Source organism: Petaurus breviceps, unplaced genomic scaffold (assembly GCF_028583685.1).
Source record: "Petaurus breviceps papuanus isolate PSGF00001 unplaced genomic scaffold, PetGlider_PUasm1.0 90842, whole genome shotgun sequence".
Classification (NCBI taxonomy): Eukaryota; Metazoa; Chordata; class Mammalia; order Diprotodontia; family Petauridae; genus Petaurus; species Petaurus breviceps.
The window spans coordinates 21,237,728-21,255,657 of record NW_027187358.1 but is presented as its reverse complement, the minus strand read 5'-3'; the positions used below and the strand labels follow the sequence as shown (position 1 = coordinate 21,255,657).

At 38.6% G+C, this 17,930-nt stretch overlaps 3 protein-coding genes across 10 annotated transcripts in view; 2 read left to right on the top strand and 1 right to left on the bottom strand.

Annotated features, from left to right (window-relative positions):
* Positions 1-9,475, top strand: part of MTIF2 (mitochondrial translational initiation factor 2) — a 46,459-nt gene extending 36,984 nt beyond the window's left edge. For all 3 annotated transcript variants that reach the window (XM_069071724.1, XM_069071723.1, XM_069071722.1), the window contains 2 exons: positions 7,520-7,660; positions 9,276-9,475. In XM_069071724.1, the coding sequence (XP_068927825.1) occupies positions 7,520-7,660; positions 9,276-9,448 (314 nt within the window). In that variant the 3' untranslated portion in view covers positions 9,449-9,475. The remainder of the gene's footprint in view (positions 1-7,519; positions 7,661-9,275) is intronic.
* Positions 9,476-11,523: 2,048 nt separating this feature from the next.
* RPS27A (ribosomal protein S27a) lies at positions 11,524-14,039 on the bottom strand. Of its 2 annotated transcripts, XM_069071731.1 has the most exons (6): positions 13,956-14,039; positions 13,797-13,861; positions 13,233-13,287; positions 12,452-12,537; positions 12,113-12,244; positions 11,524-11,707 (listed from the first exon to the last, which is right to left on the bottom strand). In XM_069071731.1, the coding sequence occupies exons 2-6, from the start codon at positions 13,842-13,844 to the stop codon at positions 11,558-11,560; spliced, it is 471 nt and encodes a 156-aa protein (XP_068927832.1). In that variant the 5' UTR covers positions 13,845-13,861; positions 13,956-14,039; the 3' UTR covers positions 11,524-11,557. The 2 variants fall into 2 exon arrangements, with proteins under 2 accessions (XP_068927832.1, XP_068927831.1); XM_069071730.1 differs by lacking the exon at positions 13,956-14,039 and having other exon boundaries at positions 13,797-13,949.
* A 298-nt stretch (positions 14,040-14,337) lies between these two features.
* CLHC1 (clathrin heavy chain linker domain containing 1) overlaps positions 14,338-17,930 on the top strand; it is a 64,851-nt gene continuing 61,258 nt past the window's right edge. Inside the window, exon 1 of one of the 5 annotated variants that reach the window (XM_069071726.1) lies at positions 14,338-14,717. Coding sequence is in view for 1 of the 5 variants with exons in the window: in XM_069071729.1 (XP_068927830.1) it covers positions 14,665-14,717 (53 nt within the window). In the remaining 4 variants the exon portion in view is untranslated. The remainder of the gene's footprint in view (positions 14,718-17,930) is intronic. The other 4 variants (XM_069071727.1, XM_069071725.1, XM_069071729.1 and 1 more) reach the window with 4 other exon arrangements.

Sequence of the window (17,930 nt, the reverse complement as noted above, 5' to 3'; positions counted from 1 at the left end):
TTCTTAAATGGTCTCTTCACAATCTGATTGCCAGGTTAGTAGTTGTGAGATATTTCATGTTTTTTCCAATTTTTTCAGTCTTTTCACTTTGTGTTATTATTTCTGGATGCTTAATAGAGTCATTAGTGTCATTAGCTTCCATTTAGCCTATTCTAACTTTGAAGGAGTTATTTTCTTCAGTAAGGTTTTGTACCTCTTTTTTCAGGCTGTTAAATTTTTTTTTCCATATCTTTCTTCCCTAGCTCATACCTCTTTTTTCATTCTTTCCTGTACTTCTCTCACTTGGTTTTTTAGTGATTTTTTTTTTTTTGGACCAGGGAAGGCAGGCCAGTTGGGCTTCAGTGACTTGCCCAAGTTCACACAGCTAGTAAGTGTGTCAGGTTTCTCAGGCTAGATTTGAACTCAGATCCTCCTGACTCCAGGGCTGGTGCTCTCTTCACTATGCCACATAGCTGCCCCTCTCATTTGGTTTTAAAATTTTTTTTAGTTCCCTCTTTAATTCTTCAAGGAATTTTTGTTGGACTTGTGTACAGGCTGCATTTATATTTGAGGCTTTTTTAAAGATTTTTTTTAGTCATTCTTTTCTTCTGTGTTGCTGTTGGGTTCTTTTTTTGTTTGTTCATTCTTCCAGGCTACTTCTTGACTTTGGACTTTGAATTAGAGCTGGGATTTGTTCACTTCTGGGGGGGGTAGTCTGGCTTGAAATTCTGACTTCTTAAGTCCTTTTTCTGCTTTTAGTATTCTGGCTGGGGTTCTGAAAGATTTTAGTGTCTGCAGAGTGTTGCAATCTGGGGCAGGGTCTTTTCACAACCTTCCTTGTCTGAATTCTTCAAGTTCCCGACCCAGATTTTGGGTCTGTTAGGTTGTTTCTGGTTGGGAGTTTCATTATACCACTGCTTGACTCAGGTACTTTTCACTCACTAAGAGGCTCTGGAGGTTCTGGATCCCCTCTGGTCTGGGAGATTTCATTCTGCTCTGGGTATCAAAGCCACATAGCTCCCATGTTCTTCCCAGAACTTGCTCTGTGCCCAGCAAACTCCCTTAAGACTGCTCCTCTCAGCCCTAGATCTGTGACAGTGTTGCCAGAAGACACCCATTCTTTCAAGTGCTTGGGGATCCCCCAGGATCTCTTTGTATTCTGTCTTGGCCTTTTCTTAGTCCCAAATTGCGGAATTAGTCCTTTGAGTCCCTTAATCCCCTGAGCACTGAAAAGTGCTTTCTTGTGGCACAGCCAGTGCTCCTGGCCAGACCCGTTTCCCAGTAGCTGCAGACCTGTCTTCCTAAACCTCCTTGTACATTTTGTGTATGGAAAATTATGAGTCGCTGTAACTTTTTGGATTTCCCAATCAGAATTCAGTCTAGCATGTTCTCTAGATCTTTGTTGAGTAGGTATGAAAAGAGAATTGGGAGCCACTCTGCTTTTGGGGGAGAGAGGGAGGGAGAGAGAGAGAGAGAGAGAGAGAGAGAGAGAGAGAGAGAGAGAGAGAACGAACTCCAACAGATGACTGAATAATTGAAGTCCTTCATCACTGTTATACCTTTGGGTTAGGTTTCATCCCTCCAATTCTCAGTGATACTGGTGAGGTCAAGTTTGCATCTTTGCATTAAAACATGTAGTTCTTATTTGTTGCCTAAACTTTGGCATTTGTATATAAATAGTTGAGGCCATACTTTTCTTTCCCTGGGTTTTTGTCCCTGGGTGTTTCAGCTTCTCTTCATACTTCATTGTAGCTAATCTCTGTGGTATTTAACTTGGGAGATGTATGTAGGTAATCTCCCTTCCTCATCTTTTTTAGTTTAAAGCCCTTTTGATGAGAATTTCGATACTTGTCACCAGCCTTTGTCTGGTTGATTTCATCCCTGGCCAGAAATCTGTCATTTATTTTAAGCTGTAGTCCTGAAATCCAAATCCTATTTTCAGACACCACCTTCATAGCCAGCTGTTCACTTCCCAGTTTTATTTTTCTCATCTGCATACCTTGCCTTCAGTGGGCAACAATGAGGAAAAGAAAGCTTTGATCTTCATTTTCTTGCCTGATACTTTATTAGTAATATTCTCTAAGTTCCTTCTGGCAGTATCTTTTTGTGCTCATATGAATCACCAGAAGTGGTGAGCTGCTGCCTATTTTAATAATTCTTAGGAAGTTCTATGTTAGATCTCAAATAAATGTCCAAGAAAGACATTTCATTTGTGTTGTTGTCAGGTTAATAAATAGTACTCTCAGTACACCTGAGCAGGGAATCACTCTCTTCTTCCTTCAGCCTTTGCTGAATGATGGCTTTTTGGCTCTCTATTATGTCAGTTTTTGGAGGACAGGAAGCTTCTTCTTCCAAGGACTATCCAGCTCCCTCCTTCAAGAGGAGTCTCAAATTCTTTTTAGAATTTAATTGTACATTTGCCTGTTTCATTCTCGTTTTCCTCTGACAAAAGTCGAGTATCTTTCTGCTCAAATCTCTTTTTTTCTTCCATTGAAGCCTTAATTTCTCTTTCCTTGGAATGAGCAGATTTTTCATGTTTCATTACCTTCTTCAAGGTTACATTTGGAAGAAAGATAATAGTCATTCAACTCTGGCAGAAATATAGACATTGTATACTCAGCACACATCACAGCAATTTCCCCTTATCTTCATAATAGCTAAAATTTTTAGCCCTTAAAAAAAACCTACTTGTAGGTGTTTATATCTTAACTTTAAAAATCTGGTTAAACCTTTTACAGCCAGTTATCATCTCTAATTAGTTTTTACCTCTTAATTACATGATATTCCCACTCAACTTCCTTTCTAAGTCTCAACAACTGTATAACCACCCCAGGTACCTTTCAGCTTAAGAACATCTTCCTATCTGTTTAAATAAATAGGGGGTGACTTCTGGTGCTAAGATGGTGGAGTGAGGCAGGAACTCCCTGGAGCCCTCTCAAATCCCCCTCCAAATAACTTGAAAACTACCTCAAAATTCATTTAGGAGTGGGAAGCAGCTTACCAGCTCAGCAGGAAAGGTCTCACTCAGGAAAGGGGAGGGCAGCAGCCTGCCTCACAGCAGGGGGCCTATAGCAAGGCTCCAAGCCCTGGGGTGATCTACCAGAGAGGACCCATTCCTCAGCAAGGTAGCCACAGCCCTGGTGGCAAGTCAGCAGTCTGTGCTGCACAGCAAGGCCCCACTCCAGTGTCTCCACCCACAGTTCGTATCATCAGTAGGGCCTTGCCCCATTGCTAACAAGAAGTGAGACTGTGCCTCTAAGGGCTGGCCAGCAGGGAGGCCCTGCCCCTCAGTGCAAACCAGTAGTTAGGCTCTGAAACCCAGTGAAAGACAGCAGCAAGACCCTGAGCCCTGGCACAAGAAACTTGGGACAGTGCAGGTACAGAGCCCAACTCTCACATAAAAATACAAATCAAAAAATAAGCAGAAAAAATGGGCAAAATAAACCCCCCAAAAAAGAACTTGACTGTAGATAGTTACTATGGTGATAAAGAGGATCAAAGCACAAACTTAGAAAAGGACAGCAGTGTCAAAATGGATACAAATGAGGCCTCAAAGAAATATGCAGTTTGGTCTCAGGCCCAAAAAGAACTCCTGGAAGAGCTTAAAGAGGATAAAAAAAAAGCAAATTAGAGAAGGAGAAAATTAGGGAAAAAAATGAGAGAAATGCAAGAGAATCATGAAAAATGAGTTAGTAGCTTGGTAAAAGAAACAAAAAATGGAAACAAATATACAAAAATTCCCTGAAGAAAATAATTCTTTAAAAATTAGAATTGGGGGCGGCTAGGTGGCACAATGAGTAGGGCACCAGCCCTGGAGTCAGGAGGATCTGACTTCAAATCTGGCCTCAGACACTTAACACAGAAACTAGCCATGTGACCTTGGGCAAGTCACTTAACCCCAATTGCCCTCCAAAAAGCAAAAAAAAAAAAATTAGAATTGGGCAAATGGAGGCTAAGGACTTTTTAAAACATCAAAATATGATAAAATCAAAAGAATAAGAAAAAAATAGAAAAAGTGAACTCTCTCATTGGAAAAATGACCTGGAAAATAGATCCATGAGAGAGAATTTAAGAATTATTGGGCTACCTGAAAGCTGTGATTAAAAAAAAAAAGCCTGAACAACATGTTTCAAGAAATTATCGAGGAAAACTGCCTTGATATCCTAGAACTAGAGGACAAAATAGAAATTGAAAGGATTCACCTATCAATATCTGGAAGAGATCCCAAAATGAAAACTCTCAGAAACATCATAGCCAAATTCCAGAGCTCCCGATCAAGGAGAAAGTAGTGCAAGCAGCCAAAAAGAAAGAATTGAGATATAGTGCTACAATTAGGGTTACACAGGATTTGGGAGCTTCCACATTAAAGAACTGGAGGACTTGGAATATCATATATGATATTCTAGAAGGCAAAAGAGTTAGGATTATAACAAAGAATCACCTACTGAGCAAAACTGGATATAATTTTTCACGGGAAAAAATGAATATTTAACAAAATATAACAACTTTCAAGCATTCCTAATTAAAAGACCAGAGTAGAATACAAAATTTGATCTCCACATACAAGACTCAAGGGAAACATACAAAGGTTAAAAAAGAAACAATAAAGAGAAAACATAAGATTCAGTAAGGTTAAACTGTTCATATTCCTACGTGGCACAATAATATTTGTAACTTTTAAGAACCTTATTACTATAAGGGTAATTAAGAAGGAACAGATATAGGGTGACTTTGATGGTATGTGTAATGGCAAGCAAAGTGGTACTTTGCTTCTTGTTTCAGTTATTGTAATGGCAAGCAAAGTAGTACTTGAGCTCCTTCTTTCAGCTATTCAAGTGCCTTTGAATCCCGCATCTGATTATATCATCTTTGTTGAAAACAGTGTGTGGCCCTTAATAGACCTAAGGGAGTTTGGAGACCTTTCCTGTACTTAATAGGTGTAACCAACTTTGAGAGACTTAGCTCTTCTCAGCTATGCAATGATCTAAGACAATTCCAAAAGACTCATAATGGAAAATACTATCCATATCCAGGGAAAGAACTATCAGCATTCAGATCAAAGCATACTATATTTCCTTTTTCTTTCATGGTTTTCCCCCTTGGTTCTAATTTTTCTTTATAATATGATTAATATGGAGATGTTTAATATGACTGTACATGTATGGCCTATATCAGATTGCATGCTGTCCTGAGGAGGGGAAAGAGAGGGAGAAAATTTAAAACTCAAAATCTTATAAAAGTAAATGCTGAAAACTAAAAATAAATTTTTTTTTTTAAAGAGAAAAGGTGAATGAAGAAGGAGAAGAAAAAGGAGGAAATCAAATTGATTGGTTTGGTGTGCGGGCAACAGACTGATGTTCAGCCATTTTTTTCAGTCATGTCTCTTTGTGACCCCATTTAGGGTTTTCGAGGCAAGGATACTGGAGTAGTTTGCCATTTCCTTCTCCAGCTCATTTTATAGATGAGGAAACTGAGGGAAACATGGTTAACTGACTTGCCTAGGGTCACAGATTTAGTAGGTGTCTGAGGTCAGATGTGAACTCAGAAAGATGAGTCTTCCTGACTCCAGGCCCAGACTCTATCCACTGTGCAACCTAGCTGCCCCCTATTTATTTATAAGTTGGTTATTGAACAGTGTTGCTGTTACTGTGTACAGTGTTTTCCTGGTTCTGCTCACTTCACTCGGCATCAGTTCATGTAAGTCTTTCCATGTTTTCTGAAGTCCACCTGTTCATCATTTCCTATGGAACAATAATATTACATTACATTCATATACCACAACTTGTTCAGCCATTTTCCAATTGATGGATATCCCTTTAATTTCCAATTATTGGCCACCACAAAAAGAGCTGCTATAAATATTTTTGTACATGTGGGTTCTTTTCCCATTGTTATGCTCTCTTTGGGATATAGTCCTAGAAATGGATCAAAGGGTTTGCAGGTTTATAGTCCTTTGGCATAGTTCCAAATTGCTCCCCAGAATGATTGGATCAATTCTCAATGCATTAGTGTTCCAATTTTCCCACATCTTCTCCAACATTTATCATTTTCCTGTTTTCTCATGTTAGCCAATCTGATAGGTGTGACATGTTACCTCAGAGTTGTTTTAATTTACATTTCTCTAATCAAAAGTGATTTAGACCTGGAAAAGACCTCAGAAATAACTAGAGTCAAGCCCCCTCATTTTACAGACAAAGAAAATGAGGTCTGGAGAGGTTACTTGCTCATGATCCCATAAGCAGCAAATAGCAGAGGCAGAACTCAAACCCAGGGTCCACACTGCTTTCATTTGTCATAAATGTAACAAGTTCTTAGAATTAATCTGCATTGATATGTTAAATAAATTGGAAATAATGTGAATTATTAAATTTAATTATTTAGAATGTTAATAGTATAAGCTGATTTAAGTTCTGGTTAAGTAGAAAAGTTAGAAATTAAAAGACAGATCCCCCATTAGGTAAGGCATCTAAGGATATAAACAAACAATTCTTAGAAGAATTGTAAATTATCAGCAATCATATGAAATATGGTCCTAAATAACTAACAATAAGAAAAATAAAAATTAAAACAATACTGAGGTAGATATGATAAAAGTGACTGTGCTATTAATTCTTTTTCACCCAGAGGTTCCACTAGTGAATCTGTATCCTAAAAAGGCCAAAGATTAGAAAAAAGTCATGCATTTACCTAAAGTTATTCATAGCAGTACTTTTTTGTGGAAGCACAGAATTGGAAATAAAGTAGGTAATGGTCATTTGGAGAATATTTAAAAAATTGTGGTACATGAATATAAAATGGAATATCACATCATAAGAAGTAGCCAATATGGAGAATTTAGAGAAGCATGGAAATATTTGTATGAAGTAATGCAGAATGAAGTAAACAGTATAAAAGAACAATGCAAACAAAAAACTTTAAATACTGTAATTATAATGACCAATCTTAGTTCTGGAGAAGACATGAGAAAATTTTATTCTTTTATTTTTTGGAGAGGTGTAGGAAACAGAGAGAGAGTTTATAAAATCAGTTTCAAGATGTTTCAATTGGTTTTGCTTAATTGTTTTCTTTGTTTCAAAGGAAAGCTCATTGTTGGAAAGGAGTAGTGATAAGAGGAGGGAGGAAAACATAAGAATTTTTTTTTAATTAAAAGGCAGATAACCTTAAATGAAGAGAAAGTCATGAAACCTAACTAGTAATTGTGATTATAACATCTGAAATTACCATAGTGGTACTAGTGTTAAAAAGGGTAAGTCATATTTTTTTAGACTTTAAGCAAAAATTGAATTTTTTTTAACATCTATGTAATCTTAATATGGTTCTTTTTCATCCAAGAGCATCTGAAGAATCCTTTGGTATCATTTAATAATCCTCAGGTTATTAGTCTGTTATAAAAATCAGTGAAGCCTAAGAACATAAGACTTGTTTTTTGTACTAGTTAATATTCTTCATATACATGATTAGTAAATGAGCAGAACAGTACGCAAGAAAACAAAGCTATCAGCCCTTTTAGATTTTGGTGCATTGCATTTTTTCCCTTAAGGTGAAGCATCTGTGCTGGCTACCTTCTCTGTGACAGTAGGAAAAAAACAAGTTCCTGTAGCTGGCTGCAGAGTCCAAAAGGGACAGTTAGAAAAAAAGATGAAATTTAAATTAATCCGTGATGGATGTGTTATTTGGAAAGGTAAGTAAAAATTAAGTTTCCTTGTCTACATTTAAGTTTTTCCTCTTGATGGATTGCAATATTAACAGAAGTAGCACAGAACCAAATGTTAAAATTGGATTCAGATTCTTTTTATTACTCTCATGGTTACATCTTTCAATAACTCACCTCAAGCTATTGATTTTCCTTTTTTTTGGTTGTAACAAAATTTAGTCGGACTTAACCTTAAATAATCTCATCTCCTGGGACTTTGAAATCTTGTTTTTCTTGTGATAGTTATTTCCTTTGTAATTTCTCTATTTCTAGTATGAAATGTGCAGTGCTGTGTTGCTTTTCATTAAATATCAAAAATAATTTTTATTGTCACTATTAGGAGACAGCTAGTATTTAAGTTGTTTGGGTTTTGTAATCATTCTCACTTGACAGTAAAGTAAGCTAAGTTTAGAGGTTAAATGACTGACTTCCAAAGGTCACACAGTAGGTTAAGAACTTGAGAAGTATTAAAAATTCTTTTCCTGGTTTCTGTTAGGATTGTTTCTACTATACCTCAGTTATTCAAAGACATAGATATGTCCTCCAGAATGTTTTTAAAAAGATCAGATCTAAAGGCTAATTAATGGTTAAATGACTTAGGTCAACCATAGGGGATATTGTCAGTTGATTTTATCCTTGTCCCTATTCTGTTTAATATTTTTATCATGAATTGGATGAAAACATATGTAGCATGCTTATTCAAAGCAGGTGACAGAGCAAAGAGAGACTGGTAATAGATTGGATAAAATTGGGATCTCCAAAATCTCAGATTGGGACAAAGTGAGGGATTTAATGAAATTTAATAGGGATGAACAGTCTTATACTTGAGTTTAAAAAACCAGCTGCACAGGAATATGAGATAAATGGATAAGGACCTGGGAATTTTAGTGACCAATAAAAGCTTTTCAGTCATTGCTGTCACATATAAAGTATTTTTGACAAGCTGAAATATGGCCAAAATCACAATGGGACCCGAAACCTTTTCAGGTTGAAAGAACTAAGATTGTTTAGTCTATGATAATTAAGCCTAGAAATAAATTATGGAGAAATGATAGCTTTGATTGCTGTCTTCAAGTATTTCCCCAACCTTAATCATGCCTTCCTCCTGGTCTTATCTTGTTTTTCCTATGTAGATTTGTAGTTGTTTGCATGTTGTCTCCATTAGACTGTGAACTGCTTAATAGGGACTGTTCTTTGCCTTTTTATGTATCCCCGCTGTTGAGCATTCTGGCATGTCTCTTGATTGTGGAAGAGTAATATACTCGTTCTACTTGGCCTTAGGAGCTCTGGGCAAAGCAGCAAATTTAAGCTTCATGTAAGCAAAAATTGCTGGCCATGAGTGAGATAGATGGGCTGCCTTGGAAAGTAATGAATTCCCTTTCACTGAAAGTCAGGTGGAATCCAGAATTGGGTATGAGGCAGGAAGTATTTATGATTCAGATAGGGATCAGACTTATGTCTGAAATTCTGATTTCAAAGATTATTTCTTGAACATACTATTAAATCTACCTAATCCTGTGCTTTAGAAACAAAACAAAAACTTTACTTTTAAAAAGTTATTGTTTTTAATCAGTTCTAATGGCTGGCATGTTTTATCTTTTAGGATTGTTAACTTCACTCAAGCATCATAAAGATGATGTTTCAGTCATAAAGACTGGAATGGATTGTGGTCTAAGTTTGGATGAAGCAAAAATTGAGTTTAAGACTGGAGATGAAATTATTTGCTTTGAAGAGAAAGAAGTTTTACAGAAGACTTCTTGGGATCCAGGATTTTGAATTTACATTAAAAAAAATGTAACTGAACTTATTAATACTTTGCTTTATTTATCAGAGCACCTTTATATATGTATTTTACTTTAAAGCTTTTGGAAAAAAAGTGCTGGAAATCACTAAGTAATTTGTAGCAGTGTTTGCTGTTTCATAGTTTTTTAACATTGGTTAGATACCTTTAAAACCACACCTTCTATTGTGCCAAAAGAGCCAGTCAGTTCAGTGAAAAAAATTTGAGAAAAATCAGACTATTATGTAAATTTCTCACATTCCCTTAACATTGCATGTAAAATTTTAAGAGCATACACTATACATCCTGGGAGACAAAGCAGAAGTATAAAGGGTACCATGAAAACCCTTTTTTGGCACACAAATTAACTTAAAAGTTGAAGTCAATCTTTTCTCTGCTTATTTGCTGTTATTTGTGTTCTGGACTGGACTTGTGGCCCAGGCACTTTCTCTGCAACTTTAGAATGGCTCAAAGTACTGAGAGGTTAAGGTATTTGGCAAGGGTCACATAGTCTATTGTCAGACAGGGCTTGCTTGTACTCACATCTTCTTGACTCCAAGATCAACTGCCTCATATATTTTAAGGGAGAGAAAAGAACTTAAGATGCTCTGAAAGACAGGGTTTTCTAGTGTAGTTTTTTTTTTTTAAAGCAATCAGGGTTAAGTAACTTGCTCAAGGTTACAAGGCCAGTTATTTCTAGGTGTGGTGCTAAGTATCTGAGCTCGGATTTGATTCCCAGGTCATCCTGGAGACACTGGAGGTGGTGCTCTTTACTCGCTGTAGTGTAGTTTAAAGTTAAATATTACATGAAAGGACATTAGCAGTGTCAAGATAAGGAGGGGACAAAGCTTTGGAGTTAGGAAGACTCATCTTCCCAAGTTCAAATCTGGCCTTAGATACTTGCTGTGTGACCCTGTTCAAGTCACTTAAGCTCTAGTTCCGCAATCTGTAAAAAAATGATGAGTTGGGGAAGGAAATGGCTAACCACTGCAGTATCTTTGCCAAGGAAACCCCAAATGGAGTCATTAAGAGTGAACACAATTGGAAAACAATCCAAGCCTCCTTATTTTACAGAGTAGTTAGCTCTGGGGCAAGTAGTCATTTAAGGATGAAGGCAGAACAAGAATCACATCTCTTGATTACTTCATACCATTACCTCTCACTGCCTCAGAATTGATAAATTCTTTAGTTACTGGAGATATTCTAAGTGTGCATGTTATGTTTATTATATTAAGTGCTATACTTCTGGTACCTCTCAAGACACCTTAAGTGACAGACAAGTACAATTAATGTCCACCCAGATTATTCCTTCTTTGAGGGGTATCCTTAGATGAAACATCTTTACCATAAACCTGGCATATAAGGAAAATAAATTCACTGTTAGACCCAGAGCCTTTCCTCCACTATTATGAAATCTTCTAAAGCATTTTTTCCATCTAGATAGCAAGACCATGCTCCATTGTACAGACTTCACTGTAAACAAAGTAGATCACTGAATCCTGAGAAACTTAAATGGATCTAGCCTCTTAACATTTTTCATGCCTGATTAACATGTTTTTGATTAAAGTTTTTGAAGCTTAGGTGGCATACCTCTAGTTGTTGCAAATAAACAAATTTATTTTCCTCCCCCCTTTTCAACAAATATGCAGTCAAGCAAAACAAACATTGGTCATGCCACGTACTAAAAATGTACAAGCCCACTTGTCAGGATCCTGACAGGCCAGCTTCTTTAGAATTGTGAATACCATAGGCTAAAGCTGGTATTGTCACAGTAAAATCTTCACATACATTTAACAGGATATTCTTGAGAGCCCACTTTATGATAAACTAAGAATTTTTATATGGCACTAGAACTGTCTTTATTACAAAAAGGCCCTTCAAATAAGAATGAGCCAATTTGTCAGTGATATCACCCTTAGCATGTCCCCAGGTTCCTTAGAGTACTAGTACCTCCCCTAAAGATAAAGCACATAAGAGTAAAGAAACTGAGTCATAAGCATAATGTTTAGGATGATTTAAATGTAGGAACTTATTTAACATGCAAATATGGAACAAACCTAATGAGTCAAAGAATAGTTGACTTTTTTTTATTAACACATATACATTTACTTGTCTTCTGGCTTGTTGAAGCAGTAGGTTAGACAACACTTGCCACAATAATGTCTGTCAAAATGGCTAGCCATAAAGACTCCAGCACCACATTCATCAGAAGGGCACTCTCGTCGAAGGCGGCTAATCTTGCCATTCTCATCAACCTACAAAAGTAAGGGAAAAAATGTTTAAGAAGCCTTTAACATTAAAAAAAAAATCCTCTGCTCAATTTACCTACTCAAATTTTCTTTCACCGTGACTCCTCTTGACAAGATTTTATGCTATCATACTTATACAATTCCCCAAACACCACTCAAAGTTCAGAACTTCCATGCTGTTATGGTAAAGCTTATTTTTTTGCTTCCCATTTCAGAAACCCAATTCTTAAATTGTGGCTGGAATGAATGGTCAAGAGCAACAGCACTCCAATCTAAAGAAAAAGTTCCTATGTAGTAGACTTAAAGTTTTAAAATAAATGCAGAAAGCACTCATCTGGCCAAAAAACACCACATATCTGTCTAGGAATACAATTTCTTTTGTTGATTTTGAATTGGAAATATTTTACTTACCTTATAGTACTTCAGAACAGCAAGCTTAACCTTCTTTCTCTTATGCTTGTTCTTTTTGGGAGTGGTGTAAGACTTCTTCTTTCTCTTCTTGGCACCACCACGAAGCCTCAGAACAAGATGAAGGGTAGATTCCTGTTTAACAAAACAAGTACACCAGCAGTTAAGTGGCCAGATCTTAACTAAATGTGATTTTTTAGCATTTTAGATGTTCTATAAACTCTAAAGCACTACATAAATATGGATAAAATTATGTTGACAAGCTTAAATCACTTAGATTTCCAGCAATTTAGCATTCCAGGGCTAGAAAAAAATTTCAATTGAATGTATTTTAACTTTTACCTTCTGAATGTTGTAGTCAGACAAAGTACGTCCATCTTCCAGTTGTTTGCCCGCAAAAATCAATCTTTGTTGATCAGGTGGAATACCTAATAAAGAGAAAGCACAGAAATTTGCCTCATGTTTTAAGAAAGCACCTTAAAAATTAAAAGCCTTTTGATGACTTTTATATCCCAAAAAACTTCCTTTATCACTCCTAGATTTAACTACCTCTCAACAAGATTATCACCCCCAAGATCAAACAATTTATCTTTTAAAATCCTTCCCCACGGCGCCCCCTTCCTAATTTCCTATCTTCTTACACCTTGCCTCCCCAGTGCCATTTCCCCCTACCCTCCCCTTTGATCCAGTGACAATTCCCCATTCCTCAAATAAGGTACTTTATCAGGCATTTTCACTGGTTGTCACATCTTGACCCCTTTTGGAATTTTCTACTTCCTGGCTTCCCTTACATCCCAGATAAAACCTCCACCAATGCAGCAGCTTTTCCTAGTCACCATATTACTGCATTCCTCTAGAACCATTTCTAACTTATCTTGTCTTTAAAATACATAATTGTGCGCTTTCTCCCCACCTTAAGCTGTGAGCCCCATTAAAAGCACGGGCTTTTTTTTTCTTCTCCCTTTTTTGTATTCCCAGTACTTTAAACAGTGGCTGGTGCATACTAAGAGCTCAAAAGAAATGCTTGCTGACTTGCACGAAATCTTCCAGGAACAACTCAGTCTCTGGGTCAACACCGGTGGACAAATGGGGAAAAAAAGCATAAAAAAGATGGACAACTTGCCTTCTTTATCCTGTATCTTGGCCTTGACATTTTCAATAGTATCGGACGGTTCAACCTAAAAACAAAGTTTTCTAGTTTAGACCACTGCCGGCAGAAAATAGGCACCCCCTTCTAAATGTTCCGGGTATTTCAGGCAGTTAAACACCGACCACAAGCAGAGACCTGAACTGCATTAACCACGTCGATATGTCTATCAGCTTATCAAGGACCCCTGGCACGAAAAACACCCGCCCACAGCCCCACGGAGATCGGAACCGGCCAGCCCCACGTGCTCGGAGGCCCTGTAGTAATAGATCCGTCTCTGCACCAGGCTTAGGGAGCCAAGTTCCAGCGGGTGAGGTCTGAGTCCCAGACCCGGGGCTCCTGATCTCAGCCCTCGAGAGAAAAAGCCTGGCTAGCCTGGCTCCCAGACTTAACCGCAGACCTCGGCCTCGAGAAAGAGCCTCGAAAAAATCCGGACCCGAGAACTAGGCTCAGACCCCGGGCACAGACCAGAAAACGAGGCTTCAGATTCTCGCCTCCCCTCAGGATCTCCCCACCCCCTCAGGCCAAGGCGGTCCGTACCTCAAGGGTGATGGTCTTCCCCGTCAAAGTCTTCACGAAGATCTGCATCGTGGCACTGGGTCCACCTGAGGACAGAGGAAAGGTAAAAGGGATGGTCAAAGGCTGCGGGTGGGAAGCAATGAGACTTCGCCACAGAGCGCAAAGCATGCACACACTCACCCGGTGATGGCGGATCCGAAAGAGAGACCGCCCCGCCAACTCACGGGGTTTCCTACAGCCCTAGCAGAGGACCTTCAGATGTAGGTGGCATGCTGAATGCCTGATTAAAATGCTGGAATGTGTTTCCCTCCCCCCCCCCCCGCCCTTACTATCCATTCCGGACACACTTTTTTTTTTAACCTAAATCTTCTGAACTTTCTTGACTCCTCTTTTAAAAATTTTTCTATCAAGAAAACATCTCTAAAAGCTATGATCATAATTAAAGACCCTTAGAGGGTTGAGACGGAGCCGGCAAAAAGAGAAGGACCTTTGTCAGGTCCGGAGGTCTTGAGAGAGATGCATTCTGGGAATTGTAGTTTTCTTTCCATGTTTTTTTTTTTTTTCCAGTTCTAACTACTCTTCCCACAATGCAGTTTAAGCAATCCGGGAGCCTAGGTTACAAACTCCTTCCGCCTGCAGTTACTGGCGATTAGCGTCCGGAGCCTCAGTTCTGATGTGAGAAGCAGGAAGAGGAAGAGTAGAAGGCAGGAGGAGGAAGAGGAAGGCAGGAAGAGGAAAGAAGAGAGAAGGAGAAAGAAGTAGAGGAACGGGATTTGGAGGAGGGGATCGAGAGGGAAGGAGGAGACGGGGCTTGGGCGGTGCCTGAAGGGTTCGCAGCTCGAGTGAGGTGTACCTGAGGGCCGGAGAATACCAGGGAAGCTGGGCCGGAATGGATAGAAAAGATCCCTGGTTGGAAATATTTCTCCTGGGTCCAGATCTTAGGTAACATTGTAAAATATCTGAAAATTCAATAACCTCTGGGCCCTCTCCATTTTGTGCTTTTTCCAATCCAGCAACTCTTATGCTCCATGCTTTGCACCCCTGACCTCCAACACCTCCTCCTCCGTTAAAAAAAAAGATAAATCAATAAAACCTTAAATCAAATTTTTCATTTCTGGTAACACCTCTTAAGTTTTAGGCTCCCAAATAAGCACAAAATAGCGGGAGAAAGCGCACAATTATGTATTTAGAACCTTCTAAAATTGAAGGGCAGTTTTGTTCTGACTTCATTTGATGTTAGCTTTAATAACAATAGCCAGCATTTACATAGTGCCACTTTACTGGTATTAAAAAAATAGATACCACAACTGTGCAGGGTGGGTGCTAGCCTTCTTATTTTACAGATGAGGAAACTGAGGCAGAGAGAGGTTAAGTGACTTGCTCAGGGGAAAATGACTTCAGTTGTCTGGGGCAGGATTGGAGCTGAGTTCACTTCCTCACTCCAAGTCTAGCACTCTGTGCTGTGTACCACCTAGCTGCCCCTTTTATCTGTGATTTGAACACAAATTTGAAAAAATTACTTGAAGTAAGGATTTCATAATCTAGGCAGAGCCATACCTGAACCAGAATCCCTGTCCAACATATCAAGCTCTGGCTTGAAGATCTCCAATTAAGGAACACCATAGCTCTAATTGTTAAAATGTTTTCCTGATACCAGGACTAAATTTGATTTTTTTGCAGTTTCTATCGTTCCTGTTGCCACTTTCTATAGCCAAACAAAGCATATTTAATCCATCTTAAATCTTTTCCTTTCCAATTTTTTTCCATCTTCTGGCTCTTACTGAGACTTGGTTCCTTCTTGATGACACAGCCTTTCCAACCCTGGTTGCAGGTTTCACTCAGTCCAACTCTCCCCACTGGTTGAGGTAGGGATAATTGAAGTACTCCTTTCCCCTCATTGCCAGTTCTTCCTCTACCATCATCACTCCTTAACCATTTCTCTGATGTTCGCTCAATCCATGTGTGCCAACTAGGTGGTGAAGAGGATAGAGTGCCGGCCTTGGATGTTCAGGATGGCCTGAGTTCAAATTTGGTCTCAGACTAGTTGTGTGGCTCTGGGAAAGTCACTCAACCTTTGTTTCCGGAAACCTCAGTTTCCTCAAATGTATAAAATGGGGATAATAATAGCACCTACCTTACAGAGTTGTGAGGACATATGAGATGTTTGTGAAGTGCTTAGCATAGTGTCTGGCATATATAGTAGGTGCTCTATAAATGCCTGTTTACCAATCAGAATTCTGGTAGCTGTTGTCTGCTGACATCCAGGACACCCCTTCTTCATTGAGTTCATTGTCTGGCTCATAATTTTCTTCTCCTGTACAGCTCCTACCTTTATGCTACAAGGACTTCAAAATATGTATCGGTACTCCCTCAGACAGCCTAACCTCAGTTCTTCAGCTTACCATTCCACTGGACCACAACTACAAAACAGAGATGGTTATATCCTTTATCCATGAGTGTTTCAGCTTCCACGTTCATGAACTCTGCCCTTATTACCTCAAGCCTGATGTAATAGCATGCTGGTGGGTTTGTCTGCCTCAAGATTCTTCCCACTCCAATCTGCCCTTCATTCAGCCACCAAAGTGATGTTCCCAAAACACAGGTCTGACTATATCACTGTACTACCCAATAAACTCTACTGGCTCCCTTTCACCAACAGGATCAAATGTAAAATCCTTTGTCATTCGAAGTCCTTCATAACTTGGTCCACTCTTCTTTTTTACCATATGCCCCTACCTTATGTGGTCTTTGGTCCAGTGAAATTGGCTTCTTTGCTGTTTCATGATTAAGACATTCTGTCTAGTGACTCCGAGCATTTTTATACGCCTTTTCCCTTCTTTGGAATGATCTCCTTCCTCGTCTTTACCTCCTAGCTTCTCCTTCAAGGCCCAGTTACCTTTTCATATCTTAGTTCTATTGCTTCTGTTGATTATTTCCCGTTGATCTTGGGTGTGTCACTTGCACGTTGTCTCCCCCATTAGGTTGTGAGCTCCTTAACAGTAGAGACTATAGGCTACCTTTCTTTGTATCCTCAGTACTTAGCACGCTACCTGGCACATAGTAGGCACTTAGCAAATGTTCATTGATTGATTAATAGAATGATCTTTCAGCGTTCCACAGATAAACCTTTCAGGTATACTGAGCTTCCTTTTCTCAGTCAATCAGTAAGCATTTATTAAATGTTGAACATCTTACTTCCTTCAGCCATGTTTCATACAGTGTGGACTAGACGCCCTTCACTCTCATAGCTAATTTCCTGCTTGATGTTCTTTCTCAAATATGATATCCAAAACTCACTGAAAGATTTCAGCTGTTGTCTAGCCAGGGCCAAGTACAAAGGAACTATTGCTTTCCTATTCCTAGAAGCTATGCTGCAGCTTCTTTTTTGTTTTCCTTTTTGGAGGGGGGAAGGTAGGGCAATTGGGGTTAAGTGACTTGCCCAGGGTCACACAGCTAGTTTTGTGTTAAGTGTCTGAGGCTGGATTTTAACTTGGGTCCTCCTGACTCCAGGGCCGGTGCTCTATTCACTGTGTCACCAAGCTGTCCAGTGAAGCTATGCTTCTTAAAGCATAGATTGAATTAGCTTTTTCAGCTGTCATATCATACTGTTGACTCGTTAAGATTTCAGTCCAGTAAAACTATTATGTTTTTCAGATGAACTGCTATCTATCCATAATGTCCTTATCTTGTTCTTAATAAAGGTAATTTTTGAGCTGAAGTGTAAGATTTTGCACGAGTATTCATTAAATTTTGTCTTATTTAACTCACTGTTCTGTTCCATCAAGGTCTTTTTGGATCTTGATTCTGTCAATCAGTGTGTTAGCTACCCTTGGCTTTGTGTCATCTGTAAATTTGATAAGGATGCCATCTATGCCTTTAAGTTATTGATAAAAATATTGAATAGCATCAACAAAAGCACAAATCTCTTTCCAGGTTGACATCAGACTATTAAGGACTCTACTTTGAGTCTGGCCATTCAACCAGTAAAAAATCTATCCGTTTGTATTATCATTTAGTTCACATCTCTCCATTTTTTAATATAATAAATTACTTTTCTAGGGGTATTTATTTTTAAAAAAGAGAAAAAAACATTTCTGACAGAACCTTAGACAAATGTGGCACCTGAACATAATTTTGGGCAGGAGACTTGATCTT